Source organism: Elephas maximus, chromosome 8 (genome assembly GCF_024166365.1).
Source record: "Elephas maximus indicus isolate mEleMax1 chromosome 8, mEleMax1 primary haplotype, whole genome shotgun sequence".
NCBI lineage: Eukaryota > Metazoa > Chordata > Mammalia > Proboscidea > Elephantidae > Elephas > Elephas maximus.
The window spans coordinates 996,147-1,017,483 of NC_064826.1; the positions used below are offsets into that span (position 1 = coordinate 996,147).

Consider the following 21,337-nt stretch of genomic DNA (forward strand, 5'->3'; position numbering starts at 1 on the left):
GCGTATAAAATAAACAAGAATGCCCATGAGGAATGTGCTCCTTAGAACAATCAACTATATGAGACCAAATGGTCAACATTTGCCCAAAAGCAAAATTGAGAAGGCAAGGAAGGGCAGGGAAACTGGAGGGATGGAAATGGGGAAACCAAACCCAAAACCTGTTGCCATCTAGTCGATTCTGACTCATTGTCAACTGTATAAGACAGAGTAGAACTGCCCTATAGAGTTTCCAAGGAGCAGCTGGTAGATTTGAACTGTCAACCTTTTGGTTTGCAGCCAAGCTCTTAACCACTGCGCCACCAGGGCTCTGAAAAGGGAGAGGCAGGGTGGAAATGGGGAGAATGCTGACACATTGCAGGGATAGTAACCAATGTTACAGAACAATTTTTACATGAATTGTTGAATGGGAAATTAATCTGCTGTGTAAACTTTCACCTAAAACACAATAAAATGTTCAAAAAAAAAAAGAAATTAATACACTACCCAGTATGTTTGAATGTTTTGAGAACAGAGTTACACAGCAGGAGGCATGGAAGAGGAGAGTTTGGGGTTGAATTAATGGTAATTAGTAGTAAACTAAGCAAAAGAAAAAGCATTAGTCCCAGGGAAAGCCAAAGGTTTTATAAGCATAGACAGTACCTTACAGCATGCTACATGGTAATGATGCAAACACCCAGTGCTGCTCCAGAGTTACAACAAAACTACAGGCAGTCCTGGGTGACCAATGAGACCCATTCCTAAATCTGTATTTAAGTCGAATTTGTAGCTAAGTTGGAACAGGTGCATATGGTTCTTACTTAGTGTCAGCCAGTCGGATGTTTGTCTTACTGTCTAGTATATATTTTACCTTTCTGTGCACTTCCCAAACCACACTATGTTTCCAAAAGTGTCACAAAGTTGTACGTACGTTTGTTACGAACCATCGTATTGAACTCAAAATTTTAATATAGTTGGTTTTATGGCAGTCCGTTCTTAAATATGAGTTATCGTAAGTCGGACATTCATAACCCAGGGACTGCCTGTATGTGGAAAAGACCAGGGGTTTGGAAAAAATATGTATGGATGGTAAGAGAAGGTCCCCGTGTCCAGCTGTCGGAAGTCAGTAGATAAGGCTTAACCTTGAACAACCACGCAGTAGCAATATAAGTGTGAGAGTTGTAAAGGTAAATGACAAAAGAACCAGCTACAAGGGTTGTAAGTGATTGCCTCTGGGTAGCAGGAAATGGGGGCAGGGGTGGAGGAGAAATTCATTTTTTTTTTAAAGATCTTGAAGAACTAATCAATCCTCTGGCCTGTTTAAAAAAAAAAAAAAACAAACCATTGCCTTAGAGTTGATTTTTGACTCATAGAGACCATGTGTAACTTTAAAAAAAGGATTTAAAAATTCATATTAACAGAAAGTGCACCCACAAGGAGGTTGCAAAGCCAGTATCAACCATCACTTCTTTGCTTTGAGCTGGTGGAGAAAGCTAATGTGACAAACTGGCTTGACTTGCCAATAAAATTCTAAAGTTTTGTTAACTTTTGCCATTTGTATTTGTAAAAAATTCAAAAAGAAAATATAGAATGAAAGACCCCCATAAGTCTCTATCAAGAATCAACAGTTTATCCCTTCTAATTTAATATGCATATATTAACACACAGTCTTAATCATTTCAGTGATAAAGATGTTCTCATCGTAAAAAAAAAAAAAAATTAAAACAGTATAGAAGTGCACTGTTCCTCAACATTTCAATACTGTACCTTTGATGTCTTTACGTATCAGAACGTAAAACTCTCCCTTGTTCTTTATAATAGCAGACTATATAGCATTGTGTATGATTTCATAATTTATTTAAATAATCTCACACTGATGTATATTTAGGGTATTCACAAGTTTCAGTGCTTCAGTAAAGATCCTTATAAATAAATCTTTGTGCACTTGTCTGGAACGAGATTTCTAAAATGGATATGATGTGTCAAAGAATATACCCATTAAAAATTTTAATACAACCCCAAAACTATTGCCCTGAGATAATCTTTAAACCTGAAACCTAAAAATATCCCCTGAAGCCTTCTTAAAACCAAACAATAGTTTAGCTTAACTACTAAAGAGTGTTTGCCTTGTGCATTGTGCTCTTTTAAGTACTATATATATGGGATCAAACTGACAACAGCAACTTGAAAGATTAAATAGGAAATTTAGGGGACAGTGAGCTTATGTTAAGGAGGGAGGAACAATTTGGAAAAGGAGGGTGAGAACGGTTGTACAGCTTGAAGAGTGTAATCAGTGTCACTGAATCGTACATGTAGAAGTTGTTGAATTGGTGTATGTTCTGCTGTGTATATTAACAACAAAAATTGAACTAAAAAAATTAATATGAGATTGGTAAATGCTCTTCAAAACAATTGTGCCGATTTATACCCCTTCATCTATGTATGAGAATACATATTTCTCCACACCCATGCCAATAGTAGGTCTTCTTTATCTTTCTAATATTTGTCAACCAGACCCTTTGCTGTCGAGTCAATTCTGACTCATAGCAACCCTGTAGGACAGAGTAGAGCTGCTCCATAGGGTTTCCAAGGAGCAGCAGATGGATTTGAACTGCCAACATTTTTGATTAGCAGCCATAGCCTTTAACCACTGTGCCACCAGGACTCCAATGTTTGTCAAAGTCATGGGTAAAACAAAAGATATTTTCATGTTTTCATTTGACTTTCTTTAAGGGTGATGTTGAGCGTATTTTCATACCTTTTTTGGCCATTGGTATGTCTCACTGTGTGAATTGTCATTTGTCCATTATTCTTTTAGAGTATTCATCTTTTTATTACTGATTTGCAAAAGCTTTTCAAGTATTAAGGGTATTAGGTCTCGTCTATCATATGTATGCAGATATTGTTCCAGTTTGTGTTTTACCTTTGAATATAGTGTTCATGTGTGCTTGTGTGTGTGTGTAGTATATCAGTTTTAAATGTCTGTGTGTTCAAATTTACCAATTTAAATTTTTTTATGCATTCAGATTTATTGTGATTGTTTTATGATATCTGGGCTTCATATCTATCATGCATAGAAATAACTAGGCCATTTTACTCAGTAAACAGTGTGATCACAGGCCTTGGGCCTATGAGCGTTCCAAAGACTGTGAGAATACAAGGTCCCTGGGTGGTGCAAACAGTTGTGCTGGACTGCTAACCTAAAGGCTGGTGGTTTGAACCCACCTGTCAGCTTCGTTAGTTATTAAAGGGGGTGTTCACAAACATTTAATACGTTTAAAACTATTTGTAGGATAGATCTTCACCATCTCACAAGAGGTCTTATGAACAATGTGATCACTGACATAAAAACCAACTGCAAATTAAATAAGTCTCGTATCAAAGAAACATCAAAGCAAAGGTTAAAAAAAATTAACAAATTTACAGCAAAAATTATAGTCGATACGGGTTGTGCTCACTTAAAGTTTGGTATGACCAACTGCAGAGCCTCCAGAAGGAATATGTAAAGTCCCAGGGGCTAGGGACAGCCTGTTCTTCAGCTCAAAGCTGTAAAACTTTGTGTAGCGGCCTTTGTTCTAGAACTAATATGATTTCATTTTTTGTGTCTAAATTTTTGATCCATCAATAATTCATTTTGATGTGAGATGCATAAAGGTAGCTTTTCTTTTTGTTCCTTCTAGTCAGGAAGCCAGTTTTCTCTGCTCCGTTTATTAAAAACTTTCTCCCAAAAGATTAGTCCAAAGGCCTAATGGACTACGATACCACAGCCTCCACCAGGCTGAGTCCAGCACAACTAGGTGGTGCCCAGCTACTACCACCGACTGCTCTGACAGGGATCACAATAGAGGATCCCAGACAGAGATGGAGAAAAATGTAGAATAACATTCTAACTCAAAAAAAAAAGACCAGACGTACTGGTCTGACAGAGACTAGAGAAACCCAAGAGTATGGCCCCTGGACACACTTATAGCTCAGTAATGAAGTCACTCCTGAGGTTCACCCTTCATCCAAAGACTGGACAGGTCCGTAACACAAAACGAGACTAAAGGGGCACAGCAGCCCAGGGGCAAGGATGAGAAGGCAGGAGGAGACAGGAAAGCTGGTAATAGGGACTCCAAGGTTGAGAAGAAAGGGTGTTGACATGTGGTGGGGTTGGCAACCAATGTCACAAAACGTTGTGTGTATTAATTGTTTAATGAGGAACTAGTTTGCTCTGTAAACCTTCATCTAAAGTACAATTAAAAAAAAAAACTTTACTGGTTTCAAATGCACCTTTGGTCATAAACTATATTCTCACAATGTACATGTATTTGATTAACTTAAAAAATGAGAGAATAAATTACTGCTTATAGATGCAGTTCGGTTGTCAGTATGTTTTCGAAAGTTGTTCTTGGGTGGGGAACCTTTTTAGTGGTAAAGACGTGGGAATCAGCTGGTTTACCTTCTGTCTAGCAAATGGGGTCATAAAACCCGTTGCCATTGAGTCGATTCCAGCTCATAGAGACCCTATAGGACACAGTAGAACTGCCCCACAGGGTTTCCAGGCAGCTCCTGGTGGATTCAAACTGCCGACCTTTTGGTGAGCAGCCGTAGCTCTTAACCACTGTGACACCAGGGTTTCCAGTGGAGTCACGACAGTGTGTAAACACTGCACATTTTGAGGAAGAAAGTGTGAAGTGCTATAAGAGAGGAGCAAAGAAATGGTTAGGGTTCACAGAGGGGTGTATTTATGGTCAACAGAGGTCATCCTAAGAGGGGGGCATGTTGAGTGAGGTCTTGAAGTCGGGTAGGTGCTGGGAGGCAGTGGACTGCAAGGTGTGCTACGTGTACCCTTGAGTATTCAAGAAGACTTTCTAAGAGGTACGCAACACAGATGGTTTTTAGGGCTCCATTTCCTGGTGACATAATGGGTAAGAGCTCAGCTGCTAACCAAAAGGTTGGCAGTTGGAATCCACCAGCCACTCCTTGGAAATTCTGTAGGGCAGTTCTGCTCTGTTCTATAGGGTTGCTATGAGTTGGAATTGACTCGGTGGCAACGAGTTTCATGAGTCCTAGTCCACCTGCTCTCGTTTATAAAACCGATAATCTGAGAGTGCACAGCACCTGTGCCCCCTGAATTCCTGGGTATTCTCCTATGTTTCCCACTTGTGGGAAAAAAAAAAAAATGGGGGACCTTCTGCCCACCCCTGCCTGACTATGGAGCCTTTCTCCGAAGTATAAAACTCCCTGGGCCACCAATCAGACAATCCCGAATGTTGGGGTACACGTCCAGAAGTGTATTGCTCCAGTGCCTGGATGGCAAATTCTTCTGCAAGTTAGGTCGTTTGCAATACTTTGCTTTCAACAAAATTGAAAGAGGACCTAATCAAGTTGACACCTGATAGGTCATTAAAAGGAATTTTTGATGACAGGTTGGCCATGTGATTTTGTGGCATGTAGCTCAGAAGAAGTTCAGAAAATGGAGTGACGGTCCCATCACAAAGTTCCTTCCATCCCACCTACATCCGTATGTAAGTGAGGTTTCCCAATGCCTGCATGTATAAAAACGGAAAATAGGAGTAGAATTAGCTCTGAACTCTGTCTCACTCAACCAATAAGAACACTCATCTCAGATAAGTGAACTAATTGGAAAAAAATCCCTGTCCATCCTTTTAAAAGCTACATTTTCTGAGTTTTTTGCTTTCTGTTTTGAATAATTGTTTATCATTCTTAAATTTAAGCAGGGGGATCAACTTAGACCCCATCTATGATTATAATGAATGATAGAAAAATTAAAATTTCAATTTGTATACATAGTTTTGTGGCAGAGAGGTAGATGAGGTAACTGGCAAAACACTTCCAAACATAAAAATATATTCTTTTAGAAAAAAATTCAGTGGACAAAGTGGAATGAAAATGAAAGTTCAAGGTGAAAAAGGAATGATGTAAAAATTTCAGCTATCGAAGGAAAAATTTGTTCCTGTGTTTTCTTGAACCAATAATAGTGGGTTTAAAGTTGCTAGGTTTAGATTCCACTGGCTACATTAAAAGGGTGATGGGTCATTTTTATTGTAAAAGTCAGTATTTACAGCACTCCAGAAATTATGTCTTTTGCAGTTATTGATACATTTTATGTATCTATTCAAAAAGGTACAAAAGGGTACATAGTTTTAAAAAATTATTTCAGGGAGTAGGCAAGCAAAACATTTGAAGGAGTTTGTGAAATTACGGGAAGACGTTTTCCTGGTGGTGGGGTCACAGTCATGCTTGTGGAGTTACAATCGAGCATACAGGAGAAAAGGGCAATAAATGATGGAGCAAAGCTCCCCGGAGAAAAAGGGGTGAGGCTAAGGAAACGGACAGAGGATTAGGTCAGAGGGAGAGCCAGGAGACTGGAGAGAGAAGGGGGCTGGTTTAGAGCTAAGCAAGAGGCCGTCAAGGATTTCAACGCCGATAATTCTTTGAAAATAGAGACCAAGATAAAGACCTCATTGCAGAAGGAGAGCAGAGTGTGAAACTGAGTTCTTAGGAAAAGTAAGAAAAAAGTCGGGATTGCAGGCTGTGGGAAATATGATATAGAAAAGTTAGAGCTGTTTTATGTTCTATTATCTTCCAAAAGATTTGAGTTGGCTAATTCCAGAGGAATTAAAGAATTTCCAAGTGTCAGAAAGAACCTTGTTTTAAGTCCGGGCCATCAGTTTCCAGCGTCCCTAGCTGGCCCAGTTTCTCAGGGACGAGTGGAATTGGCCGAGAAGCAATGAAGAGGTGTCACGAGGGCAGGCAGTGTCTGTTTTGTTCACTGATATGCTCAGTTGGCTAAAACACTGTGTAGCACGTAGCTGGTGCTCAGTAAATACCTGCTGAGTAAGCACGGAATGAAGGAATGTTTGTGCATTATACACGCATAATTTCCTCAACTAACTGACTTTCAGCCTGTTGGGGGTTATGCTGGCACTGTTCTACCCATATGGAAGGAGATAAAGCTGAACCCCTACCACAGAGGATTTAGAGAAAAAAATAAATTCTAGGTGAATTTAAGACCTAAATGTAAAAAATTAATAACCTTGGGATAAAACCTAGGAGATCAGATGGAGCATTTAGGCCCAGAGAAGGCCTTCTTAACTAAGACAGGTCACCCAGAGGCCATCAAAAGAAAGACAGACACAATTGACAATATAAAAACGTCTTGAAAGGTATCACTGATTGGAAGAGAGACAAAGGACATGCGTACACAGCTCACACAGAATCCAATATAAGAGGCCAGTGAGCAAATCATGTTCAGACTTAGCCTGGTCATGGAAGTGACATTCAAGTGCCAATACCTTATCGCTTCACACCTACCTGCCGTCTCAGCATTCGGGCACGCGGAGAAGGCTACTCATACGGGGTGGGTGGTTGTGCTGTTGAGTCAATTAGGACTTACACCTATAAGATACCTGAGTGAGAAAAGGAAGATAATAGAGGGGTACGTATAACGTGATTTTATTTTTTAGCACCAGTAATGGCCCCAAAATAGAAACATGTAAATGTACATATTGTTGTTGACAGTTGCTGTCAAGTCAGCTCTGACTCACGGCGCCCTCCGTCTAACAGGACAGAACGTGGACCAGTCCCGTGCCTTGTTCCCTCCACCCTTAGAGGCTCACCTTCCAGCACTATATTGGACAGCATTCTGTTGTTCATGAGGTTTTCACAGGCTGATTTTTGGAAGTAAATCACCAGGCCTTTCTTCCTAGTCTGTCTTAATATATATAAATGTATAATACGGTGTTATAAATGGCTGCATAAGCATGGAGAAAAAATACCACACTGAAAAACAAAAATGTCTGCTGTCATCCATTTATGTAAATTGTGCCTGTGTGTAGTGATACATTTGAAATCAATCTCTAGACCTGTAAAATAAAAAAATTTTTTTTTTCAATCTCCAGACCTGTAGGCAAGTGAAAAACAAAAAACAGAAACCAGTTTCAGAGTAATGTATGATATGTAACATGATGCTGTCCAAAAATAAAAAACCTCTGATCGCACACGTATATGAGGTCCCTGCGTGGTGAAATGGTTTGCCCTCAGCTGCTAACCTAAAGTTCAGTGGTTGGAACTCACTCAGCAGCATCTCAGAAGAAAGACCTGGCAATATGCTTCCGTAAAACATTACAGCCAAGAAAACCCTATGGAGCAGTCCTACTCTGTAACATGCAGGGTCTCCGTGAGTTGGCAGAGGTTTGGTTTTGGTTTGTACGCGTGCACAGGCTTGTAAATGTGGGAGAGGAGAAAGGCCCGGAGGGTCTCTGGTCTGTTAGTGTCCGATGCCTCAGGGAGATGGGGCGGAAAGGGTGTCAGTGGTGAGAAGGTGAGTAGCTTTTTCTTTATACAACTTGATTGCGAGTGATTGAGAGCAGTGGGGTGGGGGCAGGACTGTATCTGTTGACTTTGGCTGGCCTGATCTAGGAAAGGAAATTAGGGACCCTTTTTAAAATAAAGAGCCCTGGCGGCACAGCAGTTAAGGAGCTCAGCTGCTAACCAAAAGGTCAGCAGTTCAAATGTACCAAAAGCTACGGCTGCTAACCAAAAGGTCGGCAGTTTGAATCCACCAGCTGCTCCTTGGAAACCCTGTGGGCAGTTCTACTGTATTCTATAGGGTCACTATGAGTACGAAACGACTCCATGACAATAGGTTTGGTTTTTGTCTTTGTTTTTAAATAAACCCTGACCATGCTGATTACTTTAAAAATTGCAGGGGTCATGAAAAACAAGCTTTGCACCTGTTTTAATTTTACTCCAGCTTTTATCAGTGCTCAAGGCTACAAATGTCCAGAAAATTACATATTTTTACTCAATGTCAACTCACAATTATATTTCTTCATGGTCTCTAAGAATCTTTGAAGTACTAGTCTAGGGCTGTAGGAACCTTGGCAGGGGAATGAAAGTATCTGACTTCTTTTTCTCCTCCCTCTCCCCACGCACCCGCCACCCCTCAGCACACGATGGGATCGTGATTAAGATCGAGGTCCAGACCAACGATGAGGGCTCGGAGAGTTTGGAGACCCCTGAGCCCCTGATGGGGCAGGTGGAAGAACACGGCTTTCAGGACTCAGAGCTGGGGGACCCCTGTGGCGAGCAGCCAGAGCTGGACATGCAGGAACAGGAAAATGCCTTGGAGGAGTCCACAGAAGGCTCCAGCGAGTTCAGTGAACTCAAGCAGATGCTGGCCCAGCAGAGAAACTGCACAGGTAAGCTGTGGGCAGGGCGGTGGGCAGGTGGTGCTGCTAGGCCTGCAGGTAGGCCCTGCCTCTCGGGAAAGCCGTGGTTTCCTTCAGAGACGCGTCTGACGAGGATGGGCCGGCAGGTGTTAAAGAACCACTAGCATGGTTTGAATGTAGGTTTCCTGCCACAGGATTTAAAAAGTCTATTTCTGGTCTAGGAGGGAAGTTGGTGATCATCTCTCCAGCTCCCTTATTTTACAGACAGAGAAAGGTCAAATAAACCGTCCAAGGTCACTCAGATAATGGCAAAGCTAGAACTTCCATTTCCTGACATGTCCTTGATAGTTCTTATGTTACACTAAAGCCTAATTGTTTTGAAGATTTCAACCCTTTAAGTGCATGTTTGGTTTTTTTAAGATAGCTTATTTTTTTATTGTTGTTGAGAATATACACAGCAGAACATACACCAATTCAACAATTTCTGCATGTACAATTCAGTGACGTTGATTACACTCTTTGAGTTGTGCAGCCATTCTCACCCTCCTTTTCCGAATTGTTCCTCCCCTGTTAACATAAATTCATTGCCCCCTAAATTTCCTATTTAATCTTCTGAGTCGCTGTTGTCAGTTTGATCCCATATAAATAGTTCTTTAAAAGAGCACAATGCTTATAGCAGACATTTCTTTACTAATTAAGTTAAACTAATGTTTGATTTAGAGAAGACTTAAGGGGATATTTTTGGTTAAAGGTTTAAAGATTATCTCAGGGCAATAGTTTTGGGGGTTCATCCAGCCTAAATGGCTCCAGAAAGTCTGAATTCCGTGGGAATTTGAAATTCTCTTCCACGTTCCCTCCCTTTTAATCAGAATTCTTCAATAGAATCTTGGATCAAAATATTAAGTAATGGTCGCTGGGCACCATCCAGTTCTTCTGGTCTTAGGGCAAAGGAGGCAGTTGTTCACGGAGGCCGTGGGCCACACATTCCATTTCTTCCTTTTGTTCCTGACTCTTCTATTCCTCAGGCAAATAGAGAACAATTGTTGTACCGTGTTTTTAAAATGACTGATTTTACTGTCTTTCTCTGGTAGAATATACAAAACAAAACCCCAAACACATTGCTGTCAAGTCGAATTCTCACTCATAGCAACCCTACGGGACAGAGTACACTTGCCCCATAGGGTTTCCAAGACTGTAAATCTTTATGGAAGCAGACTACAACAGCTTTCTCCAGCAGAGTGGCTGCTGGGTTCAAAGTGCCGACCTTTCGGTTAGCAGCTGAGCACTTAACCACTGTGCCACCAGGGCTCCTTTCCTGGTAGACTGTAGGTCTCTTTGTGTTGTGTAATTATGAAACCTCAGGACCACCGTTCTGCACACTCTTGCTCCTTGTGGGTACAAAGAGGAACAGCAGGGAAGCGGCTCACAGTACCCTGGTCCCAGGTTACCTTCTGTGATGGATTTTCTGACGCTGAGCCACCCTTATGATCCTGGGTAAAGCCCAACTTGATCATCATGGTGTATTTTTGAATACACGATGGGATTTAGTTAACTAATATTTTATGCAGGAATCTTAAACCTACATTCGTAAAGGAAATGAACCTGAACTTCCCTTTTTTTTTTTTTTTTTTTTGGATCATCCTCATCTAGTTTTGGAAACAAGATCATATGAAACATAAAATGAACTGGGCAGCTTTTATCTTTTTCTGTATTCTGGAAAATGTATAAGACAGGAATTAAGTGTATTTATTCCTTGAAAATTTGGTAGAATGGACCAAATGTTTTTGTTTGTATGTTTTATGTGCAAAAGAGTCACTGTCATATTAATTAATTTATTATGACTTACATTTAGAAGTATATCCACACCTACTTAATTTTTTTATTATTATTATTAGGTTGATGAGTTTTTAAATTTTCACTTCATCTGTAGGTAAATCCTTTGCAGTTTGCCTTTTTGCACTTAATAAGATATCATGGGCACCCTTCTTGGTCAGAAAGTATGGATCTAACTCCTTTTATTTTAAATAACTACATGATGCTCTACAAGCCTTTTTGTTGTTTTTTTAATTTTTTTTGTGCTCTAAGTGAAAGTTTACAAATCAAGTCAGTCTCTCATACAAAAATTTATACACACCTGGCTATATACTCCTAGTTGTTCTCCCTCTAATAAGACAGCATGCTCTTTCCCTCCACTCCTGTCCATCTGGCCACCTTCTGACCCCCTCTGCCCTCTCATCTCCTCTTCAGACGGGAGCTGCCCCCATAGTCCAGTCTAATCCCTGTCTGAAGAGTTGGCTTTGGGAATGGTTTGTGTCTTGGGCTAACAGAAGGTCTGGGGACCATGACCTCTGGGGTCCTTCTAGTCTCAGTCAGACCATTAAGTCTGGTATTTTTATGAGAATTTAAGGTCTGCATCCCACTGCTCTCCTGCTCCCTCACGAGTTCTCTGTTGTGTTCCCTGTCAGGGCAGTCATCAGTTGTAGCTGGGCACCATCTAGTTCTTCTGGTCTCAGGCTGATGTAGTCTCTGGTTTATGTGGCCCTTTCTGTCTCTTGGGCTCATAATTACCTTGTGTCTTTGGTGTTCTTCATTCTCCTTTGCTCCAGGTGGGTTGAGACCAATTGATGCATCTTAGATGGCTGCCTGGTAGCGTTTAAGACCACAGACACCACTCTCCAAAGTGGGATGCAGAATGATTTCTTAATAGATTTTATTATGCCAATTGATGTAGATGCCTCCTGAAACCATGGTCCCCAAACCCCTACCCCTGCTACACTGGCCTTCAAAATGTTCAGTTTATTCAGGAAACTTCTTTGCTTTTGGTTTAGACCAGTTGTGCTTACCTCTTCTGTATTGTGTATTGTCTTTCCGTTCACCTAAAATAGTTCTTTATCTACAATCTAATTAGTGAAAACCCCTCTGCCTCCCTCCCTCCCCACTCTGGTAACCGTCAAAGAATATTCTCTTCTCTGTTTAAACTATTTTTCGAGTTCTTAAAATAGTGGTCTCATAGACTATTTGTCCTTCTGCAACTGCCTGATTTCACTCAGCATAATGCCTTCTAGATTCCTCCATGTTATGAAATGTTTCACAGATTCATCATTGTTCTTTATCGATGCACAGTATTCCATTGTGTGAATATACCGTAATTTATTTATCCATTCATCCGTTGATGGGCACCTTGGTTGCTTCCATCTTTTTGCTATTGTAAACAGTGCTGCACTGAACATGGGTGTGCATATATCTGTTCATGTAAAGGCTCTTATTTCTCTAGGATATATTCCAAGGAGTGGGATCGTTGGATCATATGGTAGTTCTATTTCTAGTTTTTTAAGGAGGCGCCGAATCGATTTCCAAAGTGGTTGTTCCATTTTACATTCCCACCAGCAGTGTATAAGTGTTCCAGTCTCTCCACAACCTCTCCAACATTTATTGTTTTGTGTTTTGGGGATTATTGCCAGCCTCGGAGTGAGATAGAATCTCATTATAGTTTTGATTTGCATTTCTCTAATGGCTAATGATCATGAGCATTTCCTCATGTATCTGTTAGCTACCTGAATGTCTTCTTTAGTAAAGTGCCTGTTCCTATCCTTTGCCCATTTTTTAATTGGGTTATTTGTCTTTTTTAGTTGAGTTTTTGCAGTATCATGTAGATTTTAGAGATCAGATGCTGATTGGAAATGTCATAGCTAAAAACTTTTTCCCAGTCTGTAGGTCATCTTTTTTACTCTTTTGGTGAAGTCTTTGGATGAGCATAGGTGTTTGATTTTTAGGAGCTCCCAGTTACCTAGTTTGTCTTCTGCATTGTTAGTAATGTTTTGTATGCTGTTTATGCCATGTATTAAGGCTCCTAGCGTTGTCCCTATTTTTTCTTCTATGATCTTTATCATTTTAGATTTTAGATTTAGGTCTTTGATCCATTTTGAGTTAGTTTTTATGCATGGTGTGAGGTATGGGTCTTTTCATTTTTTTTTTGCAGATGGATGTCCAGTTATGCCAGCACCATTTCCACAAGCCTTTTTAATGTACCACATTGTCTTTATGAAACAGTAGTGACAGACTCAAGGCAAATTATGAGTATATGCTAAATTAGAAGTTTCATTATATAAATTCCAGATTGCCAGTTACACATTCCTCAGTAATCCTGATAGAACCTTCCTGGTTCTACTGCAACTAAACATTAGTTTGTGGAATTCTGAGTCCTGAATTTAAGGACCAAAGGTTTCATTATTTCATTAAAAAACAGCTTTGATGTTCAAGGAGAGTTTAAATCTTCTAAGGCCCATATTTTCTCCTGTGCCTTTCATAAACAACTCTGTTTTCAGAATAAACACCAGGGCAATTAGTTACCAACCTCTTAACCTGCCTTCTCCTTCCTGACCTTTTTTTTTTTTAAATAATATTTTTTGGTGTTTAAGGTGAAAGTTTACACACCAAATTAAGGTTCCCATTTAACAATTTCTACACAAATTATTCACTGATATTGGTTACTTTTTTCATAATACGTCATCATTCTTATTCATTCCTTCTGGTTGTACCATTTTCAGCACTCTAGTTTCCCTGCCCTGTTACCTTCTCATATTTGTTTTAGAGTAATTTTTGACCATTTGGTCTCATATAGATGATTTCTTAAAGGTGCTTATTATCACAGGTGATATTATTTTATGAGCCAGTCTGTTACTTAGCTAAAAGTTGACCTCAAGGAATAATGTTGGCTTAAGGTTTAAAGGGTATCTCAGGACAACAGTCTCAGGGAGTCCTCTAGTCTCAACCGGTCCAGTAAGTCTGGACTTCTCAAGAATTTGAGTTCTGTTCCTTATTTTTCTCCTGTTATATCAGGATCCATCTATTGTGGCCCTGATCAGAACAGTCAGTAGTGGTAGTCGGGTACCAGCTAGTTCTGGTCTTAGGGTAGATGAGGCTGTAGTTCATATAGACTCTTGTTGTTAGGTGCCATCAAGTCAGTTCTGACTTATAGAGACTTGATGTACAACAGAACAAAACATTGCCTAGTCCTGCACCATTCTCAGAATCGTTGTTATGCCTGAGCCCATTGTTGCAGCCACTGTGTCAATCCATCTCATTGAGGATCTTCTCTTTTTCTCTGACCCTCTACTTTACGAAGCATGATGTCCTTCTCCAGGGACTGATCCCTCCTGACAACATGTCCAAAGCATGTGAGACGTAGTCTCGCCATCCTTATTTCTAAGGAGCATTCTGGCTGTACTTCTTCCAAGACAGATTTGTTTATTCTTTTTCGATGGCACTAGTTTTTAGTATATTTAGTATTCTTCAACAACACCATAACTCAAAAAGCATCAATTCTTCTTCAGTCTTCCTTATTCACTGTCTGACTTTTGGGTGCATATGAGATGACTGAAAACATCATGGCTTGGGTCAGGTGCACCTTAGTCTTCAAGGTGACATTTTTGCTTTTTAGCACTTTAAAGAGGTATTTCGCAGCAGATTTTCCCAATGCAATACGTCACTTGATTTCTTGAATGCTGCTTCCATGGGCGTTGATTTTGGATCCAAGTAAAATGAAATCCTTGACAACTTCAGTATTTTCTCCATTTATGCATAGGGTCACTATGAGTCGGAACCAATTCAACGGCACCTAACAACAACAAACAACATCATGATGTTGCTCATTGGTCCAGTTGTGAGGATTTTTGTTTTCTTTATGCTGAGGTGTAATCCATTCTGAAGGCTGTGGTCTTTGATCTTCATCAGTAAGTGCTTCAAGTCCTCATCATTTTCAGCAAGCAAGGTTGTGTCATCTGCGTAACGCAGGTTGTCAATGAGTCTTCCTCCAATCCTGATGCCCCGTTCTTCATATAGTCCTGCTTCTCGGATTATCTGCCCAGCATACAGATTGAATAAGGATGGTGAAAGGATACAACCCTGACGCACACCTTTCCTGACTTTAAACCATGCAGTATCCCCTTGTTCTGTTTAAACGACTGCCTCTTGATCTATGTACAGGTTCCTCATGAGCACAATTAAGTGTTCGGGAATTCCCATTCTTCCCAATGTTATCCATTATTTGTTAGGATCCACACAGTCCAATGCCTTTGCATAGTCAATAAAACGCAGGTAAACACCCTTCTGGTTTTCTCTGCTTTCAGCCAGGATCCATCTGACGTCAGCAATGATATCTCTCACTCCACCGCCTCTTCTGAATCCGGCTTGAATTTCTGGCGGACCCCTGTCGATGTAGACCATTAGTCCTGTTGAACACTTTCTCTTCTGACTCTTTGGTTCCTTCTTTCTCTTTAGTTCTGGATGAGCGGAAACCAATAGTTGTATTCCTTCCTGATCTTTTAAACATCATGTTCCCAGGGTGTTCTGGGTCACTTCCTGCTGAGAATCCTGGGTATGGAGGCAGCACTGTCTTATGGCAAGAGTACTGAGCTGGAACTCAGCACACCTGTGTTTCAGCTTTAACGCTGCAGGTGACTGTGTTCAGGGGAGTAGCAGAAAGTGCTTTGGCATAGGAGTCATTAACAAATTTAGAAGGCCTTGGCCAAATCGCAGACATTGCTAGCTCCAGTTTCTCTGTCATTGAGGCCCTCTCATCAAATAAAGTAAATAAAATCATAGACCTTTCAGATCCTACAGCTTAGAACCATCTAGGAGGGAGACTAGATGGTTCTAAACTGCAAGCTGTGAACAGGTCTGTGATTTTATTTACTTTGGAAATATCACTTCCTATCTCTGGTTCTTAGATTGCCTTTTTGTGAAATGGAGATAATTCTTACTTGACTTATCCTGCAATAAGACATTGTGAATATGAAAAGAGAAAACAGGTGTGAAAGTGCTTTGAAAAAGTTCTTTTTTGTTTTTTTAAGAATTCTGCAAATGCCAACTATTATGTCTTCCATCTGACACATGGGCCCAGAGAAGTGAGTGACTTTCTCATGCTCACACAAAGTCGGTGACTAAAAGCAGAGCTCCCCAATTCAGTCTTTAGCACTTGAGAAAGTTCAAATTGGAGTTTCTCTAGAACTTCTAGTGGGCCACTGCAGAACAGAGCATTTCTGTGTTCTAAAGGGCCAGGTTAGAGGGTGGGGGCTGGTGTGGAGAAGGACATACATCAGTCAGGAGTGCATGGGACACTTTCCAGATGCATGTCCCAGAGCTTGCACAAAGGCAAAGAGAATGAGCCCAATCCCAGCCCCCAGGCTGGAGGAGTCTGACTATGCAGGGGAGCCATCACACAAGAGGCTCCTGAGAAGGCCACATTCCTCACCCCAGAGGAGACGAACCGGCCCTAGGTCAGAGGAGGGGTCCAGCACTGCAAGTGGGAACAATCAAGGGAGGGTTTGGGGAGAAGACAGGATTGGAGCTGAGTGTGAGCTGGAGACATGGAGAAGGGAATTCTGGAGAAGGATGAGGGAAGGCTCCTTGAGAATCTCCAGGTAAGTTCAGGAGACAAGCGGTGTGGTCTAGCTGTGTGGAGTTCATGGGAGGAGACTAGAAGAGAAAAGGTTGAGAGCTTTAACAGTCAAGACCCTTCTGATACAGGCCACAGAAAGTCAACCTTTAAGCAGCGTAAATGAAAACGGGGGCATTTATCTGCTGGAATAACTGGTAAGCCCATCAGTAGGCCAACTTGAGGCATGACTGGGTCTGCTGGGTGCCTCCTGAGGCCTTTCCCCCTGGTGCTGTGCCCCTCCGCCCTGGAAAACCACAAGCAGTGCCAAGTTTCACAACAAGCAGCAGCCTCCCTACTTGCACCAGCCTGAAATTCCAAGAGAAGGCCCTGGTTGGCCCCTTCTGGGTCTAGCTCCTTCCAGAAGCAAACCCTCCCTCTCCCGCCAGGCCCATGGGGTTGGGGCCATGGCCTCAGAGAGTGGAAAAGGGTGGTCTCCCCAAAGAAGGGTCGTGGGCTGCCGGTACATCTGCTGTGTGCGACAGTGAGGATGAAGGAGGCGGTGCCGGGTCCAGGCCGGGGCTATGGGCAAGCAGCTAACATCTTCCTTCTGTCTCTCCCTCTTGGGTTCTGGAGCAGAGGGGATCGTGATCAAAACGGAGGAACAGGACGAGGAAGAGGAGGAGGAGGAGGAAGAAGAGGAGGAAGAGGAGCTGCCCCCACACCTGCAGACCCTCGGGCAGCTGTCCGGGCGGTTCGAGGCCAGCATGTACCAGGCCCCGCTGCCGGGGGAGCTGTCCCCCGACGGCGAGGAGAGCCCCCCGGCTCTGCAGCTGGGGAAGCCGGCCATGAGGAGGCTGGCGCCCGCGGCGCACGGCGAGCGGCACCTGGGCGAGGGCCGCGGCCCGGCCAGCCAGCAGCAGCGCAACCGCCGCGGCGGGCGGCCCTTCACCTGCCTGGAGTGCGGCAAGAGCTTCCGGCTGAAGATCAACCTGGTCATCCACCAGCGCAACCACGTCAAGGAGGGGCCGTACGCGTGCGCCGAGTGCGAGGCCAGCTTTCGCCACAAGCAGCAGCTGACACTGCACCAGCGTGCGCACCGCGGGCCGCGCGCGCCGCCCTCGCCCGAGCGCGCGCCCAGCCTGCACCCCAAACACGCGCTCAAGGCGCGCCCCAAGTCGCCCGGCGCAGGCGGCGGCGGCTCCAAGCCCTACCAGTGCCCCGAGTGCGACAGCAGCTTCAGCCACAAGTCCAGCCTGACCAAGCACCAGATCACACACACGGGCGAGCGGCCCTACACGTGCCCCGAGTGCAAGAAGAGTTTCCGCCTGCACATCAGCCTGGTCATCCACCAGCGCGTGCACGCCGGCAAGCACGAGGTCTCCTTCATCTGCAGCCTGTGCGGCAAGAGCTTCAGCCGCCCGTCGCACCTGCTGCGCCACCAGCGGACGCACACGGGCGAGCGGCCCTTCAAGTGCCCCGAGTGCGAGAAGAGCTTCAGCGAGAAGTCCAAGCTCACCAACCACTGCCGCGTGCACTCGCGCGAGCGCCCGCACGCCTGCCCCGAGTGCGGCAAGAGCTTCATCCGCAAGCACCACCTGCTGGAGCACCGGCGCATCCACACGGGCGAGCGGCCCTACCACTGCGCCGAGTGCGGCAAGCGCTTCACGCAGAAGCACCACCTGCTGGAGCACCAGCGCGCGCACACCGGCGAGCGGCCCTACCCGTGCGCGCACTGCGCCAAGTGCTTCCGCTACAAGCAGTCGCTCAAGTACCACCTGCGGACCCACGCGGGCGAGTGAGGCGGCGCCGCGCCGCCGGGGTCGGGGTGGTGTCCTGACAATAAAGTGATGAAAGCAATCAGCGCGGGGGAGTGATTTGCCGCCGCCACTCGGAGGGGCGCGCGGGGCGACCTAGTTGGGGGTAGAACTTTCTAATTCCCTTTTGGATACTGTGGTTCTCTTTGATAATAATAGAGTAATTTTTAAAAAGACGAGCGTTTCCTGTTTGCCGTTTTTGTTTGCTTCTGAAGGGGGGGGCGGAGAACGTGGCCCGAGGGACGTGTGCCTGGTGTCCACGGAAAGGCTTATGGAGAACCTTTGTGCTGTTCCTGCGTTGGGAGGAGGGGGTGCAGATCCCGCTGGGGCGAGTTTATACCCTGGAAGGAGAGGCAGGAGTGACAAGCTTGGAGTCGTGAAGCGGCTAAGGAAGGGAGAGGGCTCCTGGCTGCAGACCCTCGAGTGTGGCCTGGGTGTCAGCGAGGCGGTGGGCGTTCAGGACTCGGCCGCCTTTGACTAGAATGATGGAGGGAGAGCGACAGGCAGCGTTGTCGTGGGCTGGAAAGACGGTCCTAGAGGTAAAGCTGGGTCTGAGCGGCTCCTGCCGGGCTTGGGATGCAGCTGCCCTGAAGTGCAGCTGATGGAGACATAGCCACAGGGAAGAGGTGCGAGGCTGCTGGTGCCAATCTTTGGGGAAGCCACAAAAGGCACCAGTCAGAACATTGTTTTTGAAGGTTACACCAAGTTTCTCTTTAAACCTGTTGAATGCATGAAACTGTCCCAGCTTTGGTAGCTATTTGGAGCCCTGGTGACGCAGTGCTTAAGAGCTCAGACTGCTAACCGAAAGGTCGGCAGTCCAAATCCAGCAGCCACACCTTGGAAACTCTATGGCGCAGTTCTACTCTGTCCTATAGGGTCGCTGTGAGTCGGATCGACTCCATGCATGGGTTTGTTTGTTTGTTTGTTTTTTCCAGTGAGGCATAGGAGAAATTGCAGACATATTACATTGCCTGAGAGCTGTTTACTCTTGCTCTGGGTGTCGCAATGGCCCAGAGAGCGGGCGTTAAGGGCAATGTGAGGGGACAATTTACGGGGAGTAGTAGAGTGCCCAGCTGACCTGAGAGGAAAGAGGTGCTGGAGCTAGGCACAGTACGTTGTGGACCCCGCTGGAGAGGCAGGTGGGGCCAGGAGACCAAAGGGGGCTCGAAAAAAGGGAATTCGGAGGAAGAAGGTGAGACATTGTTGAAGGGGCCATCAGTCCCTCTCCCGTCTATTATAAAAAAAGATGCATAAACTGAAGCACAGAGAGGTGAGTGATGGCCCAAGGGTTCATATTTGAAAGCATATAACTTCTCTGTTTACACTGCAGTTTTTCTCTGGACGATGATAGGACATGGGTGGCTGGGGGGTGGGAGGAGCGGCCAGAGGAAGGAGCAGAGGCCTGGGTTGGCCCAAGGGGCTGCAGAGGAGGCCAGTCCCTGTGCTGAACTCAAGATGCAGCTGGAGAGCTGAGACAGAGATACAGGCACAGGTAATTAGGTTCGTGTACAGTAATCCTGAGTGCAGAATGGTGGATGAACGCAGGGCAGAGAGATGAGGAGGGAGTCTGGGGGTGGCCAGGACAGCGTCTCCAAGGAGGTGGAGTCTGAGCTGTCTGGCAGGGTGCGGAGGATTTGTGTAGATGAGGAAAATGAGGAAGGCCTTCTCTGTGGCAATAGCCTTACAAGCAAAAGTGTGGAAAGTGGGGTCAAAGTATGATTAGGGATCAGTGATTAATTAAACCCACTGGACTGGAGAAAGGGCTTGTCTAGAAAAAACAGGGTCGAGAAGGCTGGCTTGGAATAGGCTCTGGGGGTGCTGAGGGGTCTTGGATTAGTGCTTCCCAAGGATGGAGTTTGAATTTGACCTTGAATGAGAAACGATTGCTGAGCAGGAGAGAGATGTGATGCAGGAGAATTAACCTGCTGGAGAAGGAGACCTCGCAGTCAGAGGCAGGTGGGAGAACCAGAGTGTTAACTTGGAAGGTCACAGATCATGGAAGCTGTGGATGGAGGTGGAGGGGATGGCAGAGAGATGGTTCCTTTGAACATCAGGATATTTGAAGCCTAAAGTGATGTTAGCAGAGGTATTTTGGAGGTATTTGGTGGAGAGCCATCGGTGCTCAAACTCTTCACTAGTCCTGGAATTTGAGGACCAAGGAGTGCTGGAGATGTTGATCCCACAGCAGTTTGGTATCTAATCCCAGTTAGAGACTTAGAGTGTAGCTCATTGGTTATATGCAGTTAGCAGGACAGCCTTAGCATCACCATTGGAAGCAAGTGGGAACAGTACTTGTGAGCCTTCCTCTCCCCAGGAAATCTGGTTTGTAAAAGGATTAACCCAAATAGACTGGCAGTTTTTATGTGGAGCTGGGCTGTAAGGAGTCTCTACTGCTCCCTCCCGCTTTTGGCTCTAGCCCCCTCTTCACGCCTCCTTCCTCCCAGGCACTCAGTGCCCTGTGTTCCTAAACCATCCCTTTCTGCCCTGACTCCCCACCACCAGCATGACTCTCACTTTCCTTCTGCTATAATTTCAGCTGGCGGCCAGAGACCAACACCCACTAGGGGATGGTCACTTAAGTCTGACACGCTCTAGAGTCAAACAGATACGGATTTAAACTTCTGACCTTGCCACTTAATAGTTGTGTAACCTTGAACAAGTTAATTAACTTCTTTGAACATCAATTTCCTCATCTGTTAAATGGGGATAATAAAGATCCCATTGTTCTAAGGATTAAATAACATAAAGAATGAGTCTGTAGTAAAGACCTTGGCACATACTAAAGTCTCAGTAAAAGTTTGCTAATTTCATTACTAGTTTATGTCTAATAATAGCTTAACTGAGTAAAAACAAGTCCAGGTAGGCGGTGTGGTAGTGTTGTAATTAAAATAATGAATCTGTGAGAAGAAAGTTTTCTTAACAGGTAGAAGCTGGAAATTATTTTTGTGTGAGGAAGTTCAAATCAAACCACACAGGCAGCTGAGTGGACA

At 44.1% G+C, this 21,337-nt stretch overlaps 1 protein-coding gene across 3 annotated transcripts in view; it reads left to right on the plus strand.

The window, feature by feature from the left end:
• ZNF777 (zinc finger protein 777) overlaps window positions 1–19,612 on the plus strand; it is a 36,732-nt gene extending 17,120 nt beyond the window's left edge. For 2 of the 3 annotated variants that reach the window (XM_049893523.1, XM_049893524.1), the window contains exons 5-6: window positions 8,934–9,185; window positions 17,167–19,612. In XM_049893523.1, the coding sequence (XP_049749480.1) occupies window positions 8,934–9,185; window positions 17,167–18,332 (1,418 nt within the window). In that variant the 3' untranslated portion in view covers window positions 18,333–19,612. The remainder of the gene's footprint in view (window positions 1–8,933; window positions 9,186–17,166) is intronic. The other variant, XM_049893525.1, reaches the window with a different exon arrangement.
• The last annotated feature ends 1,725 nt before the right edge of the window (window positions 19,613–21,337 follow it).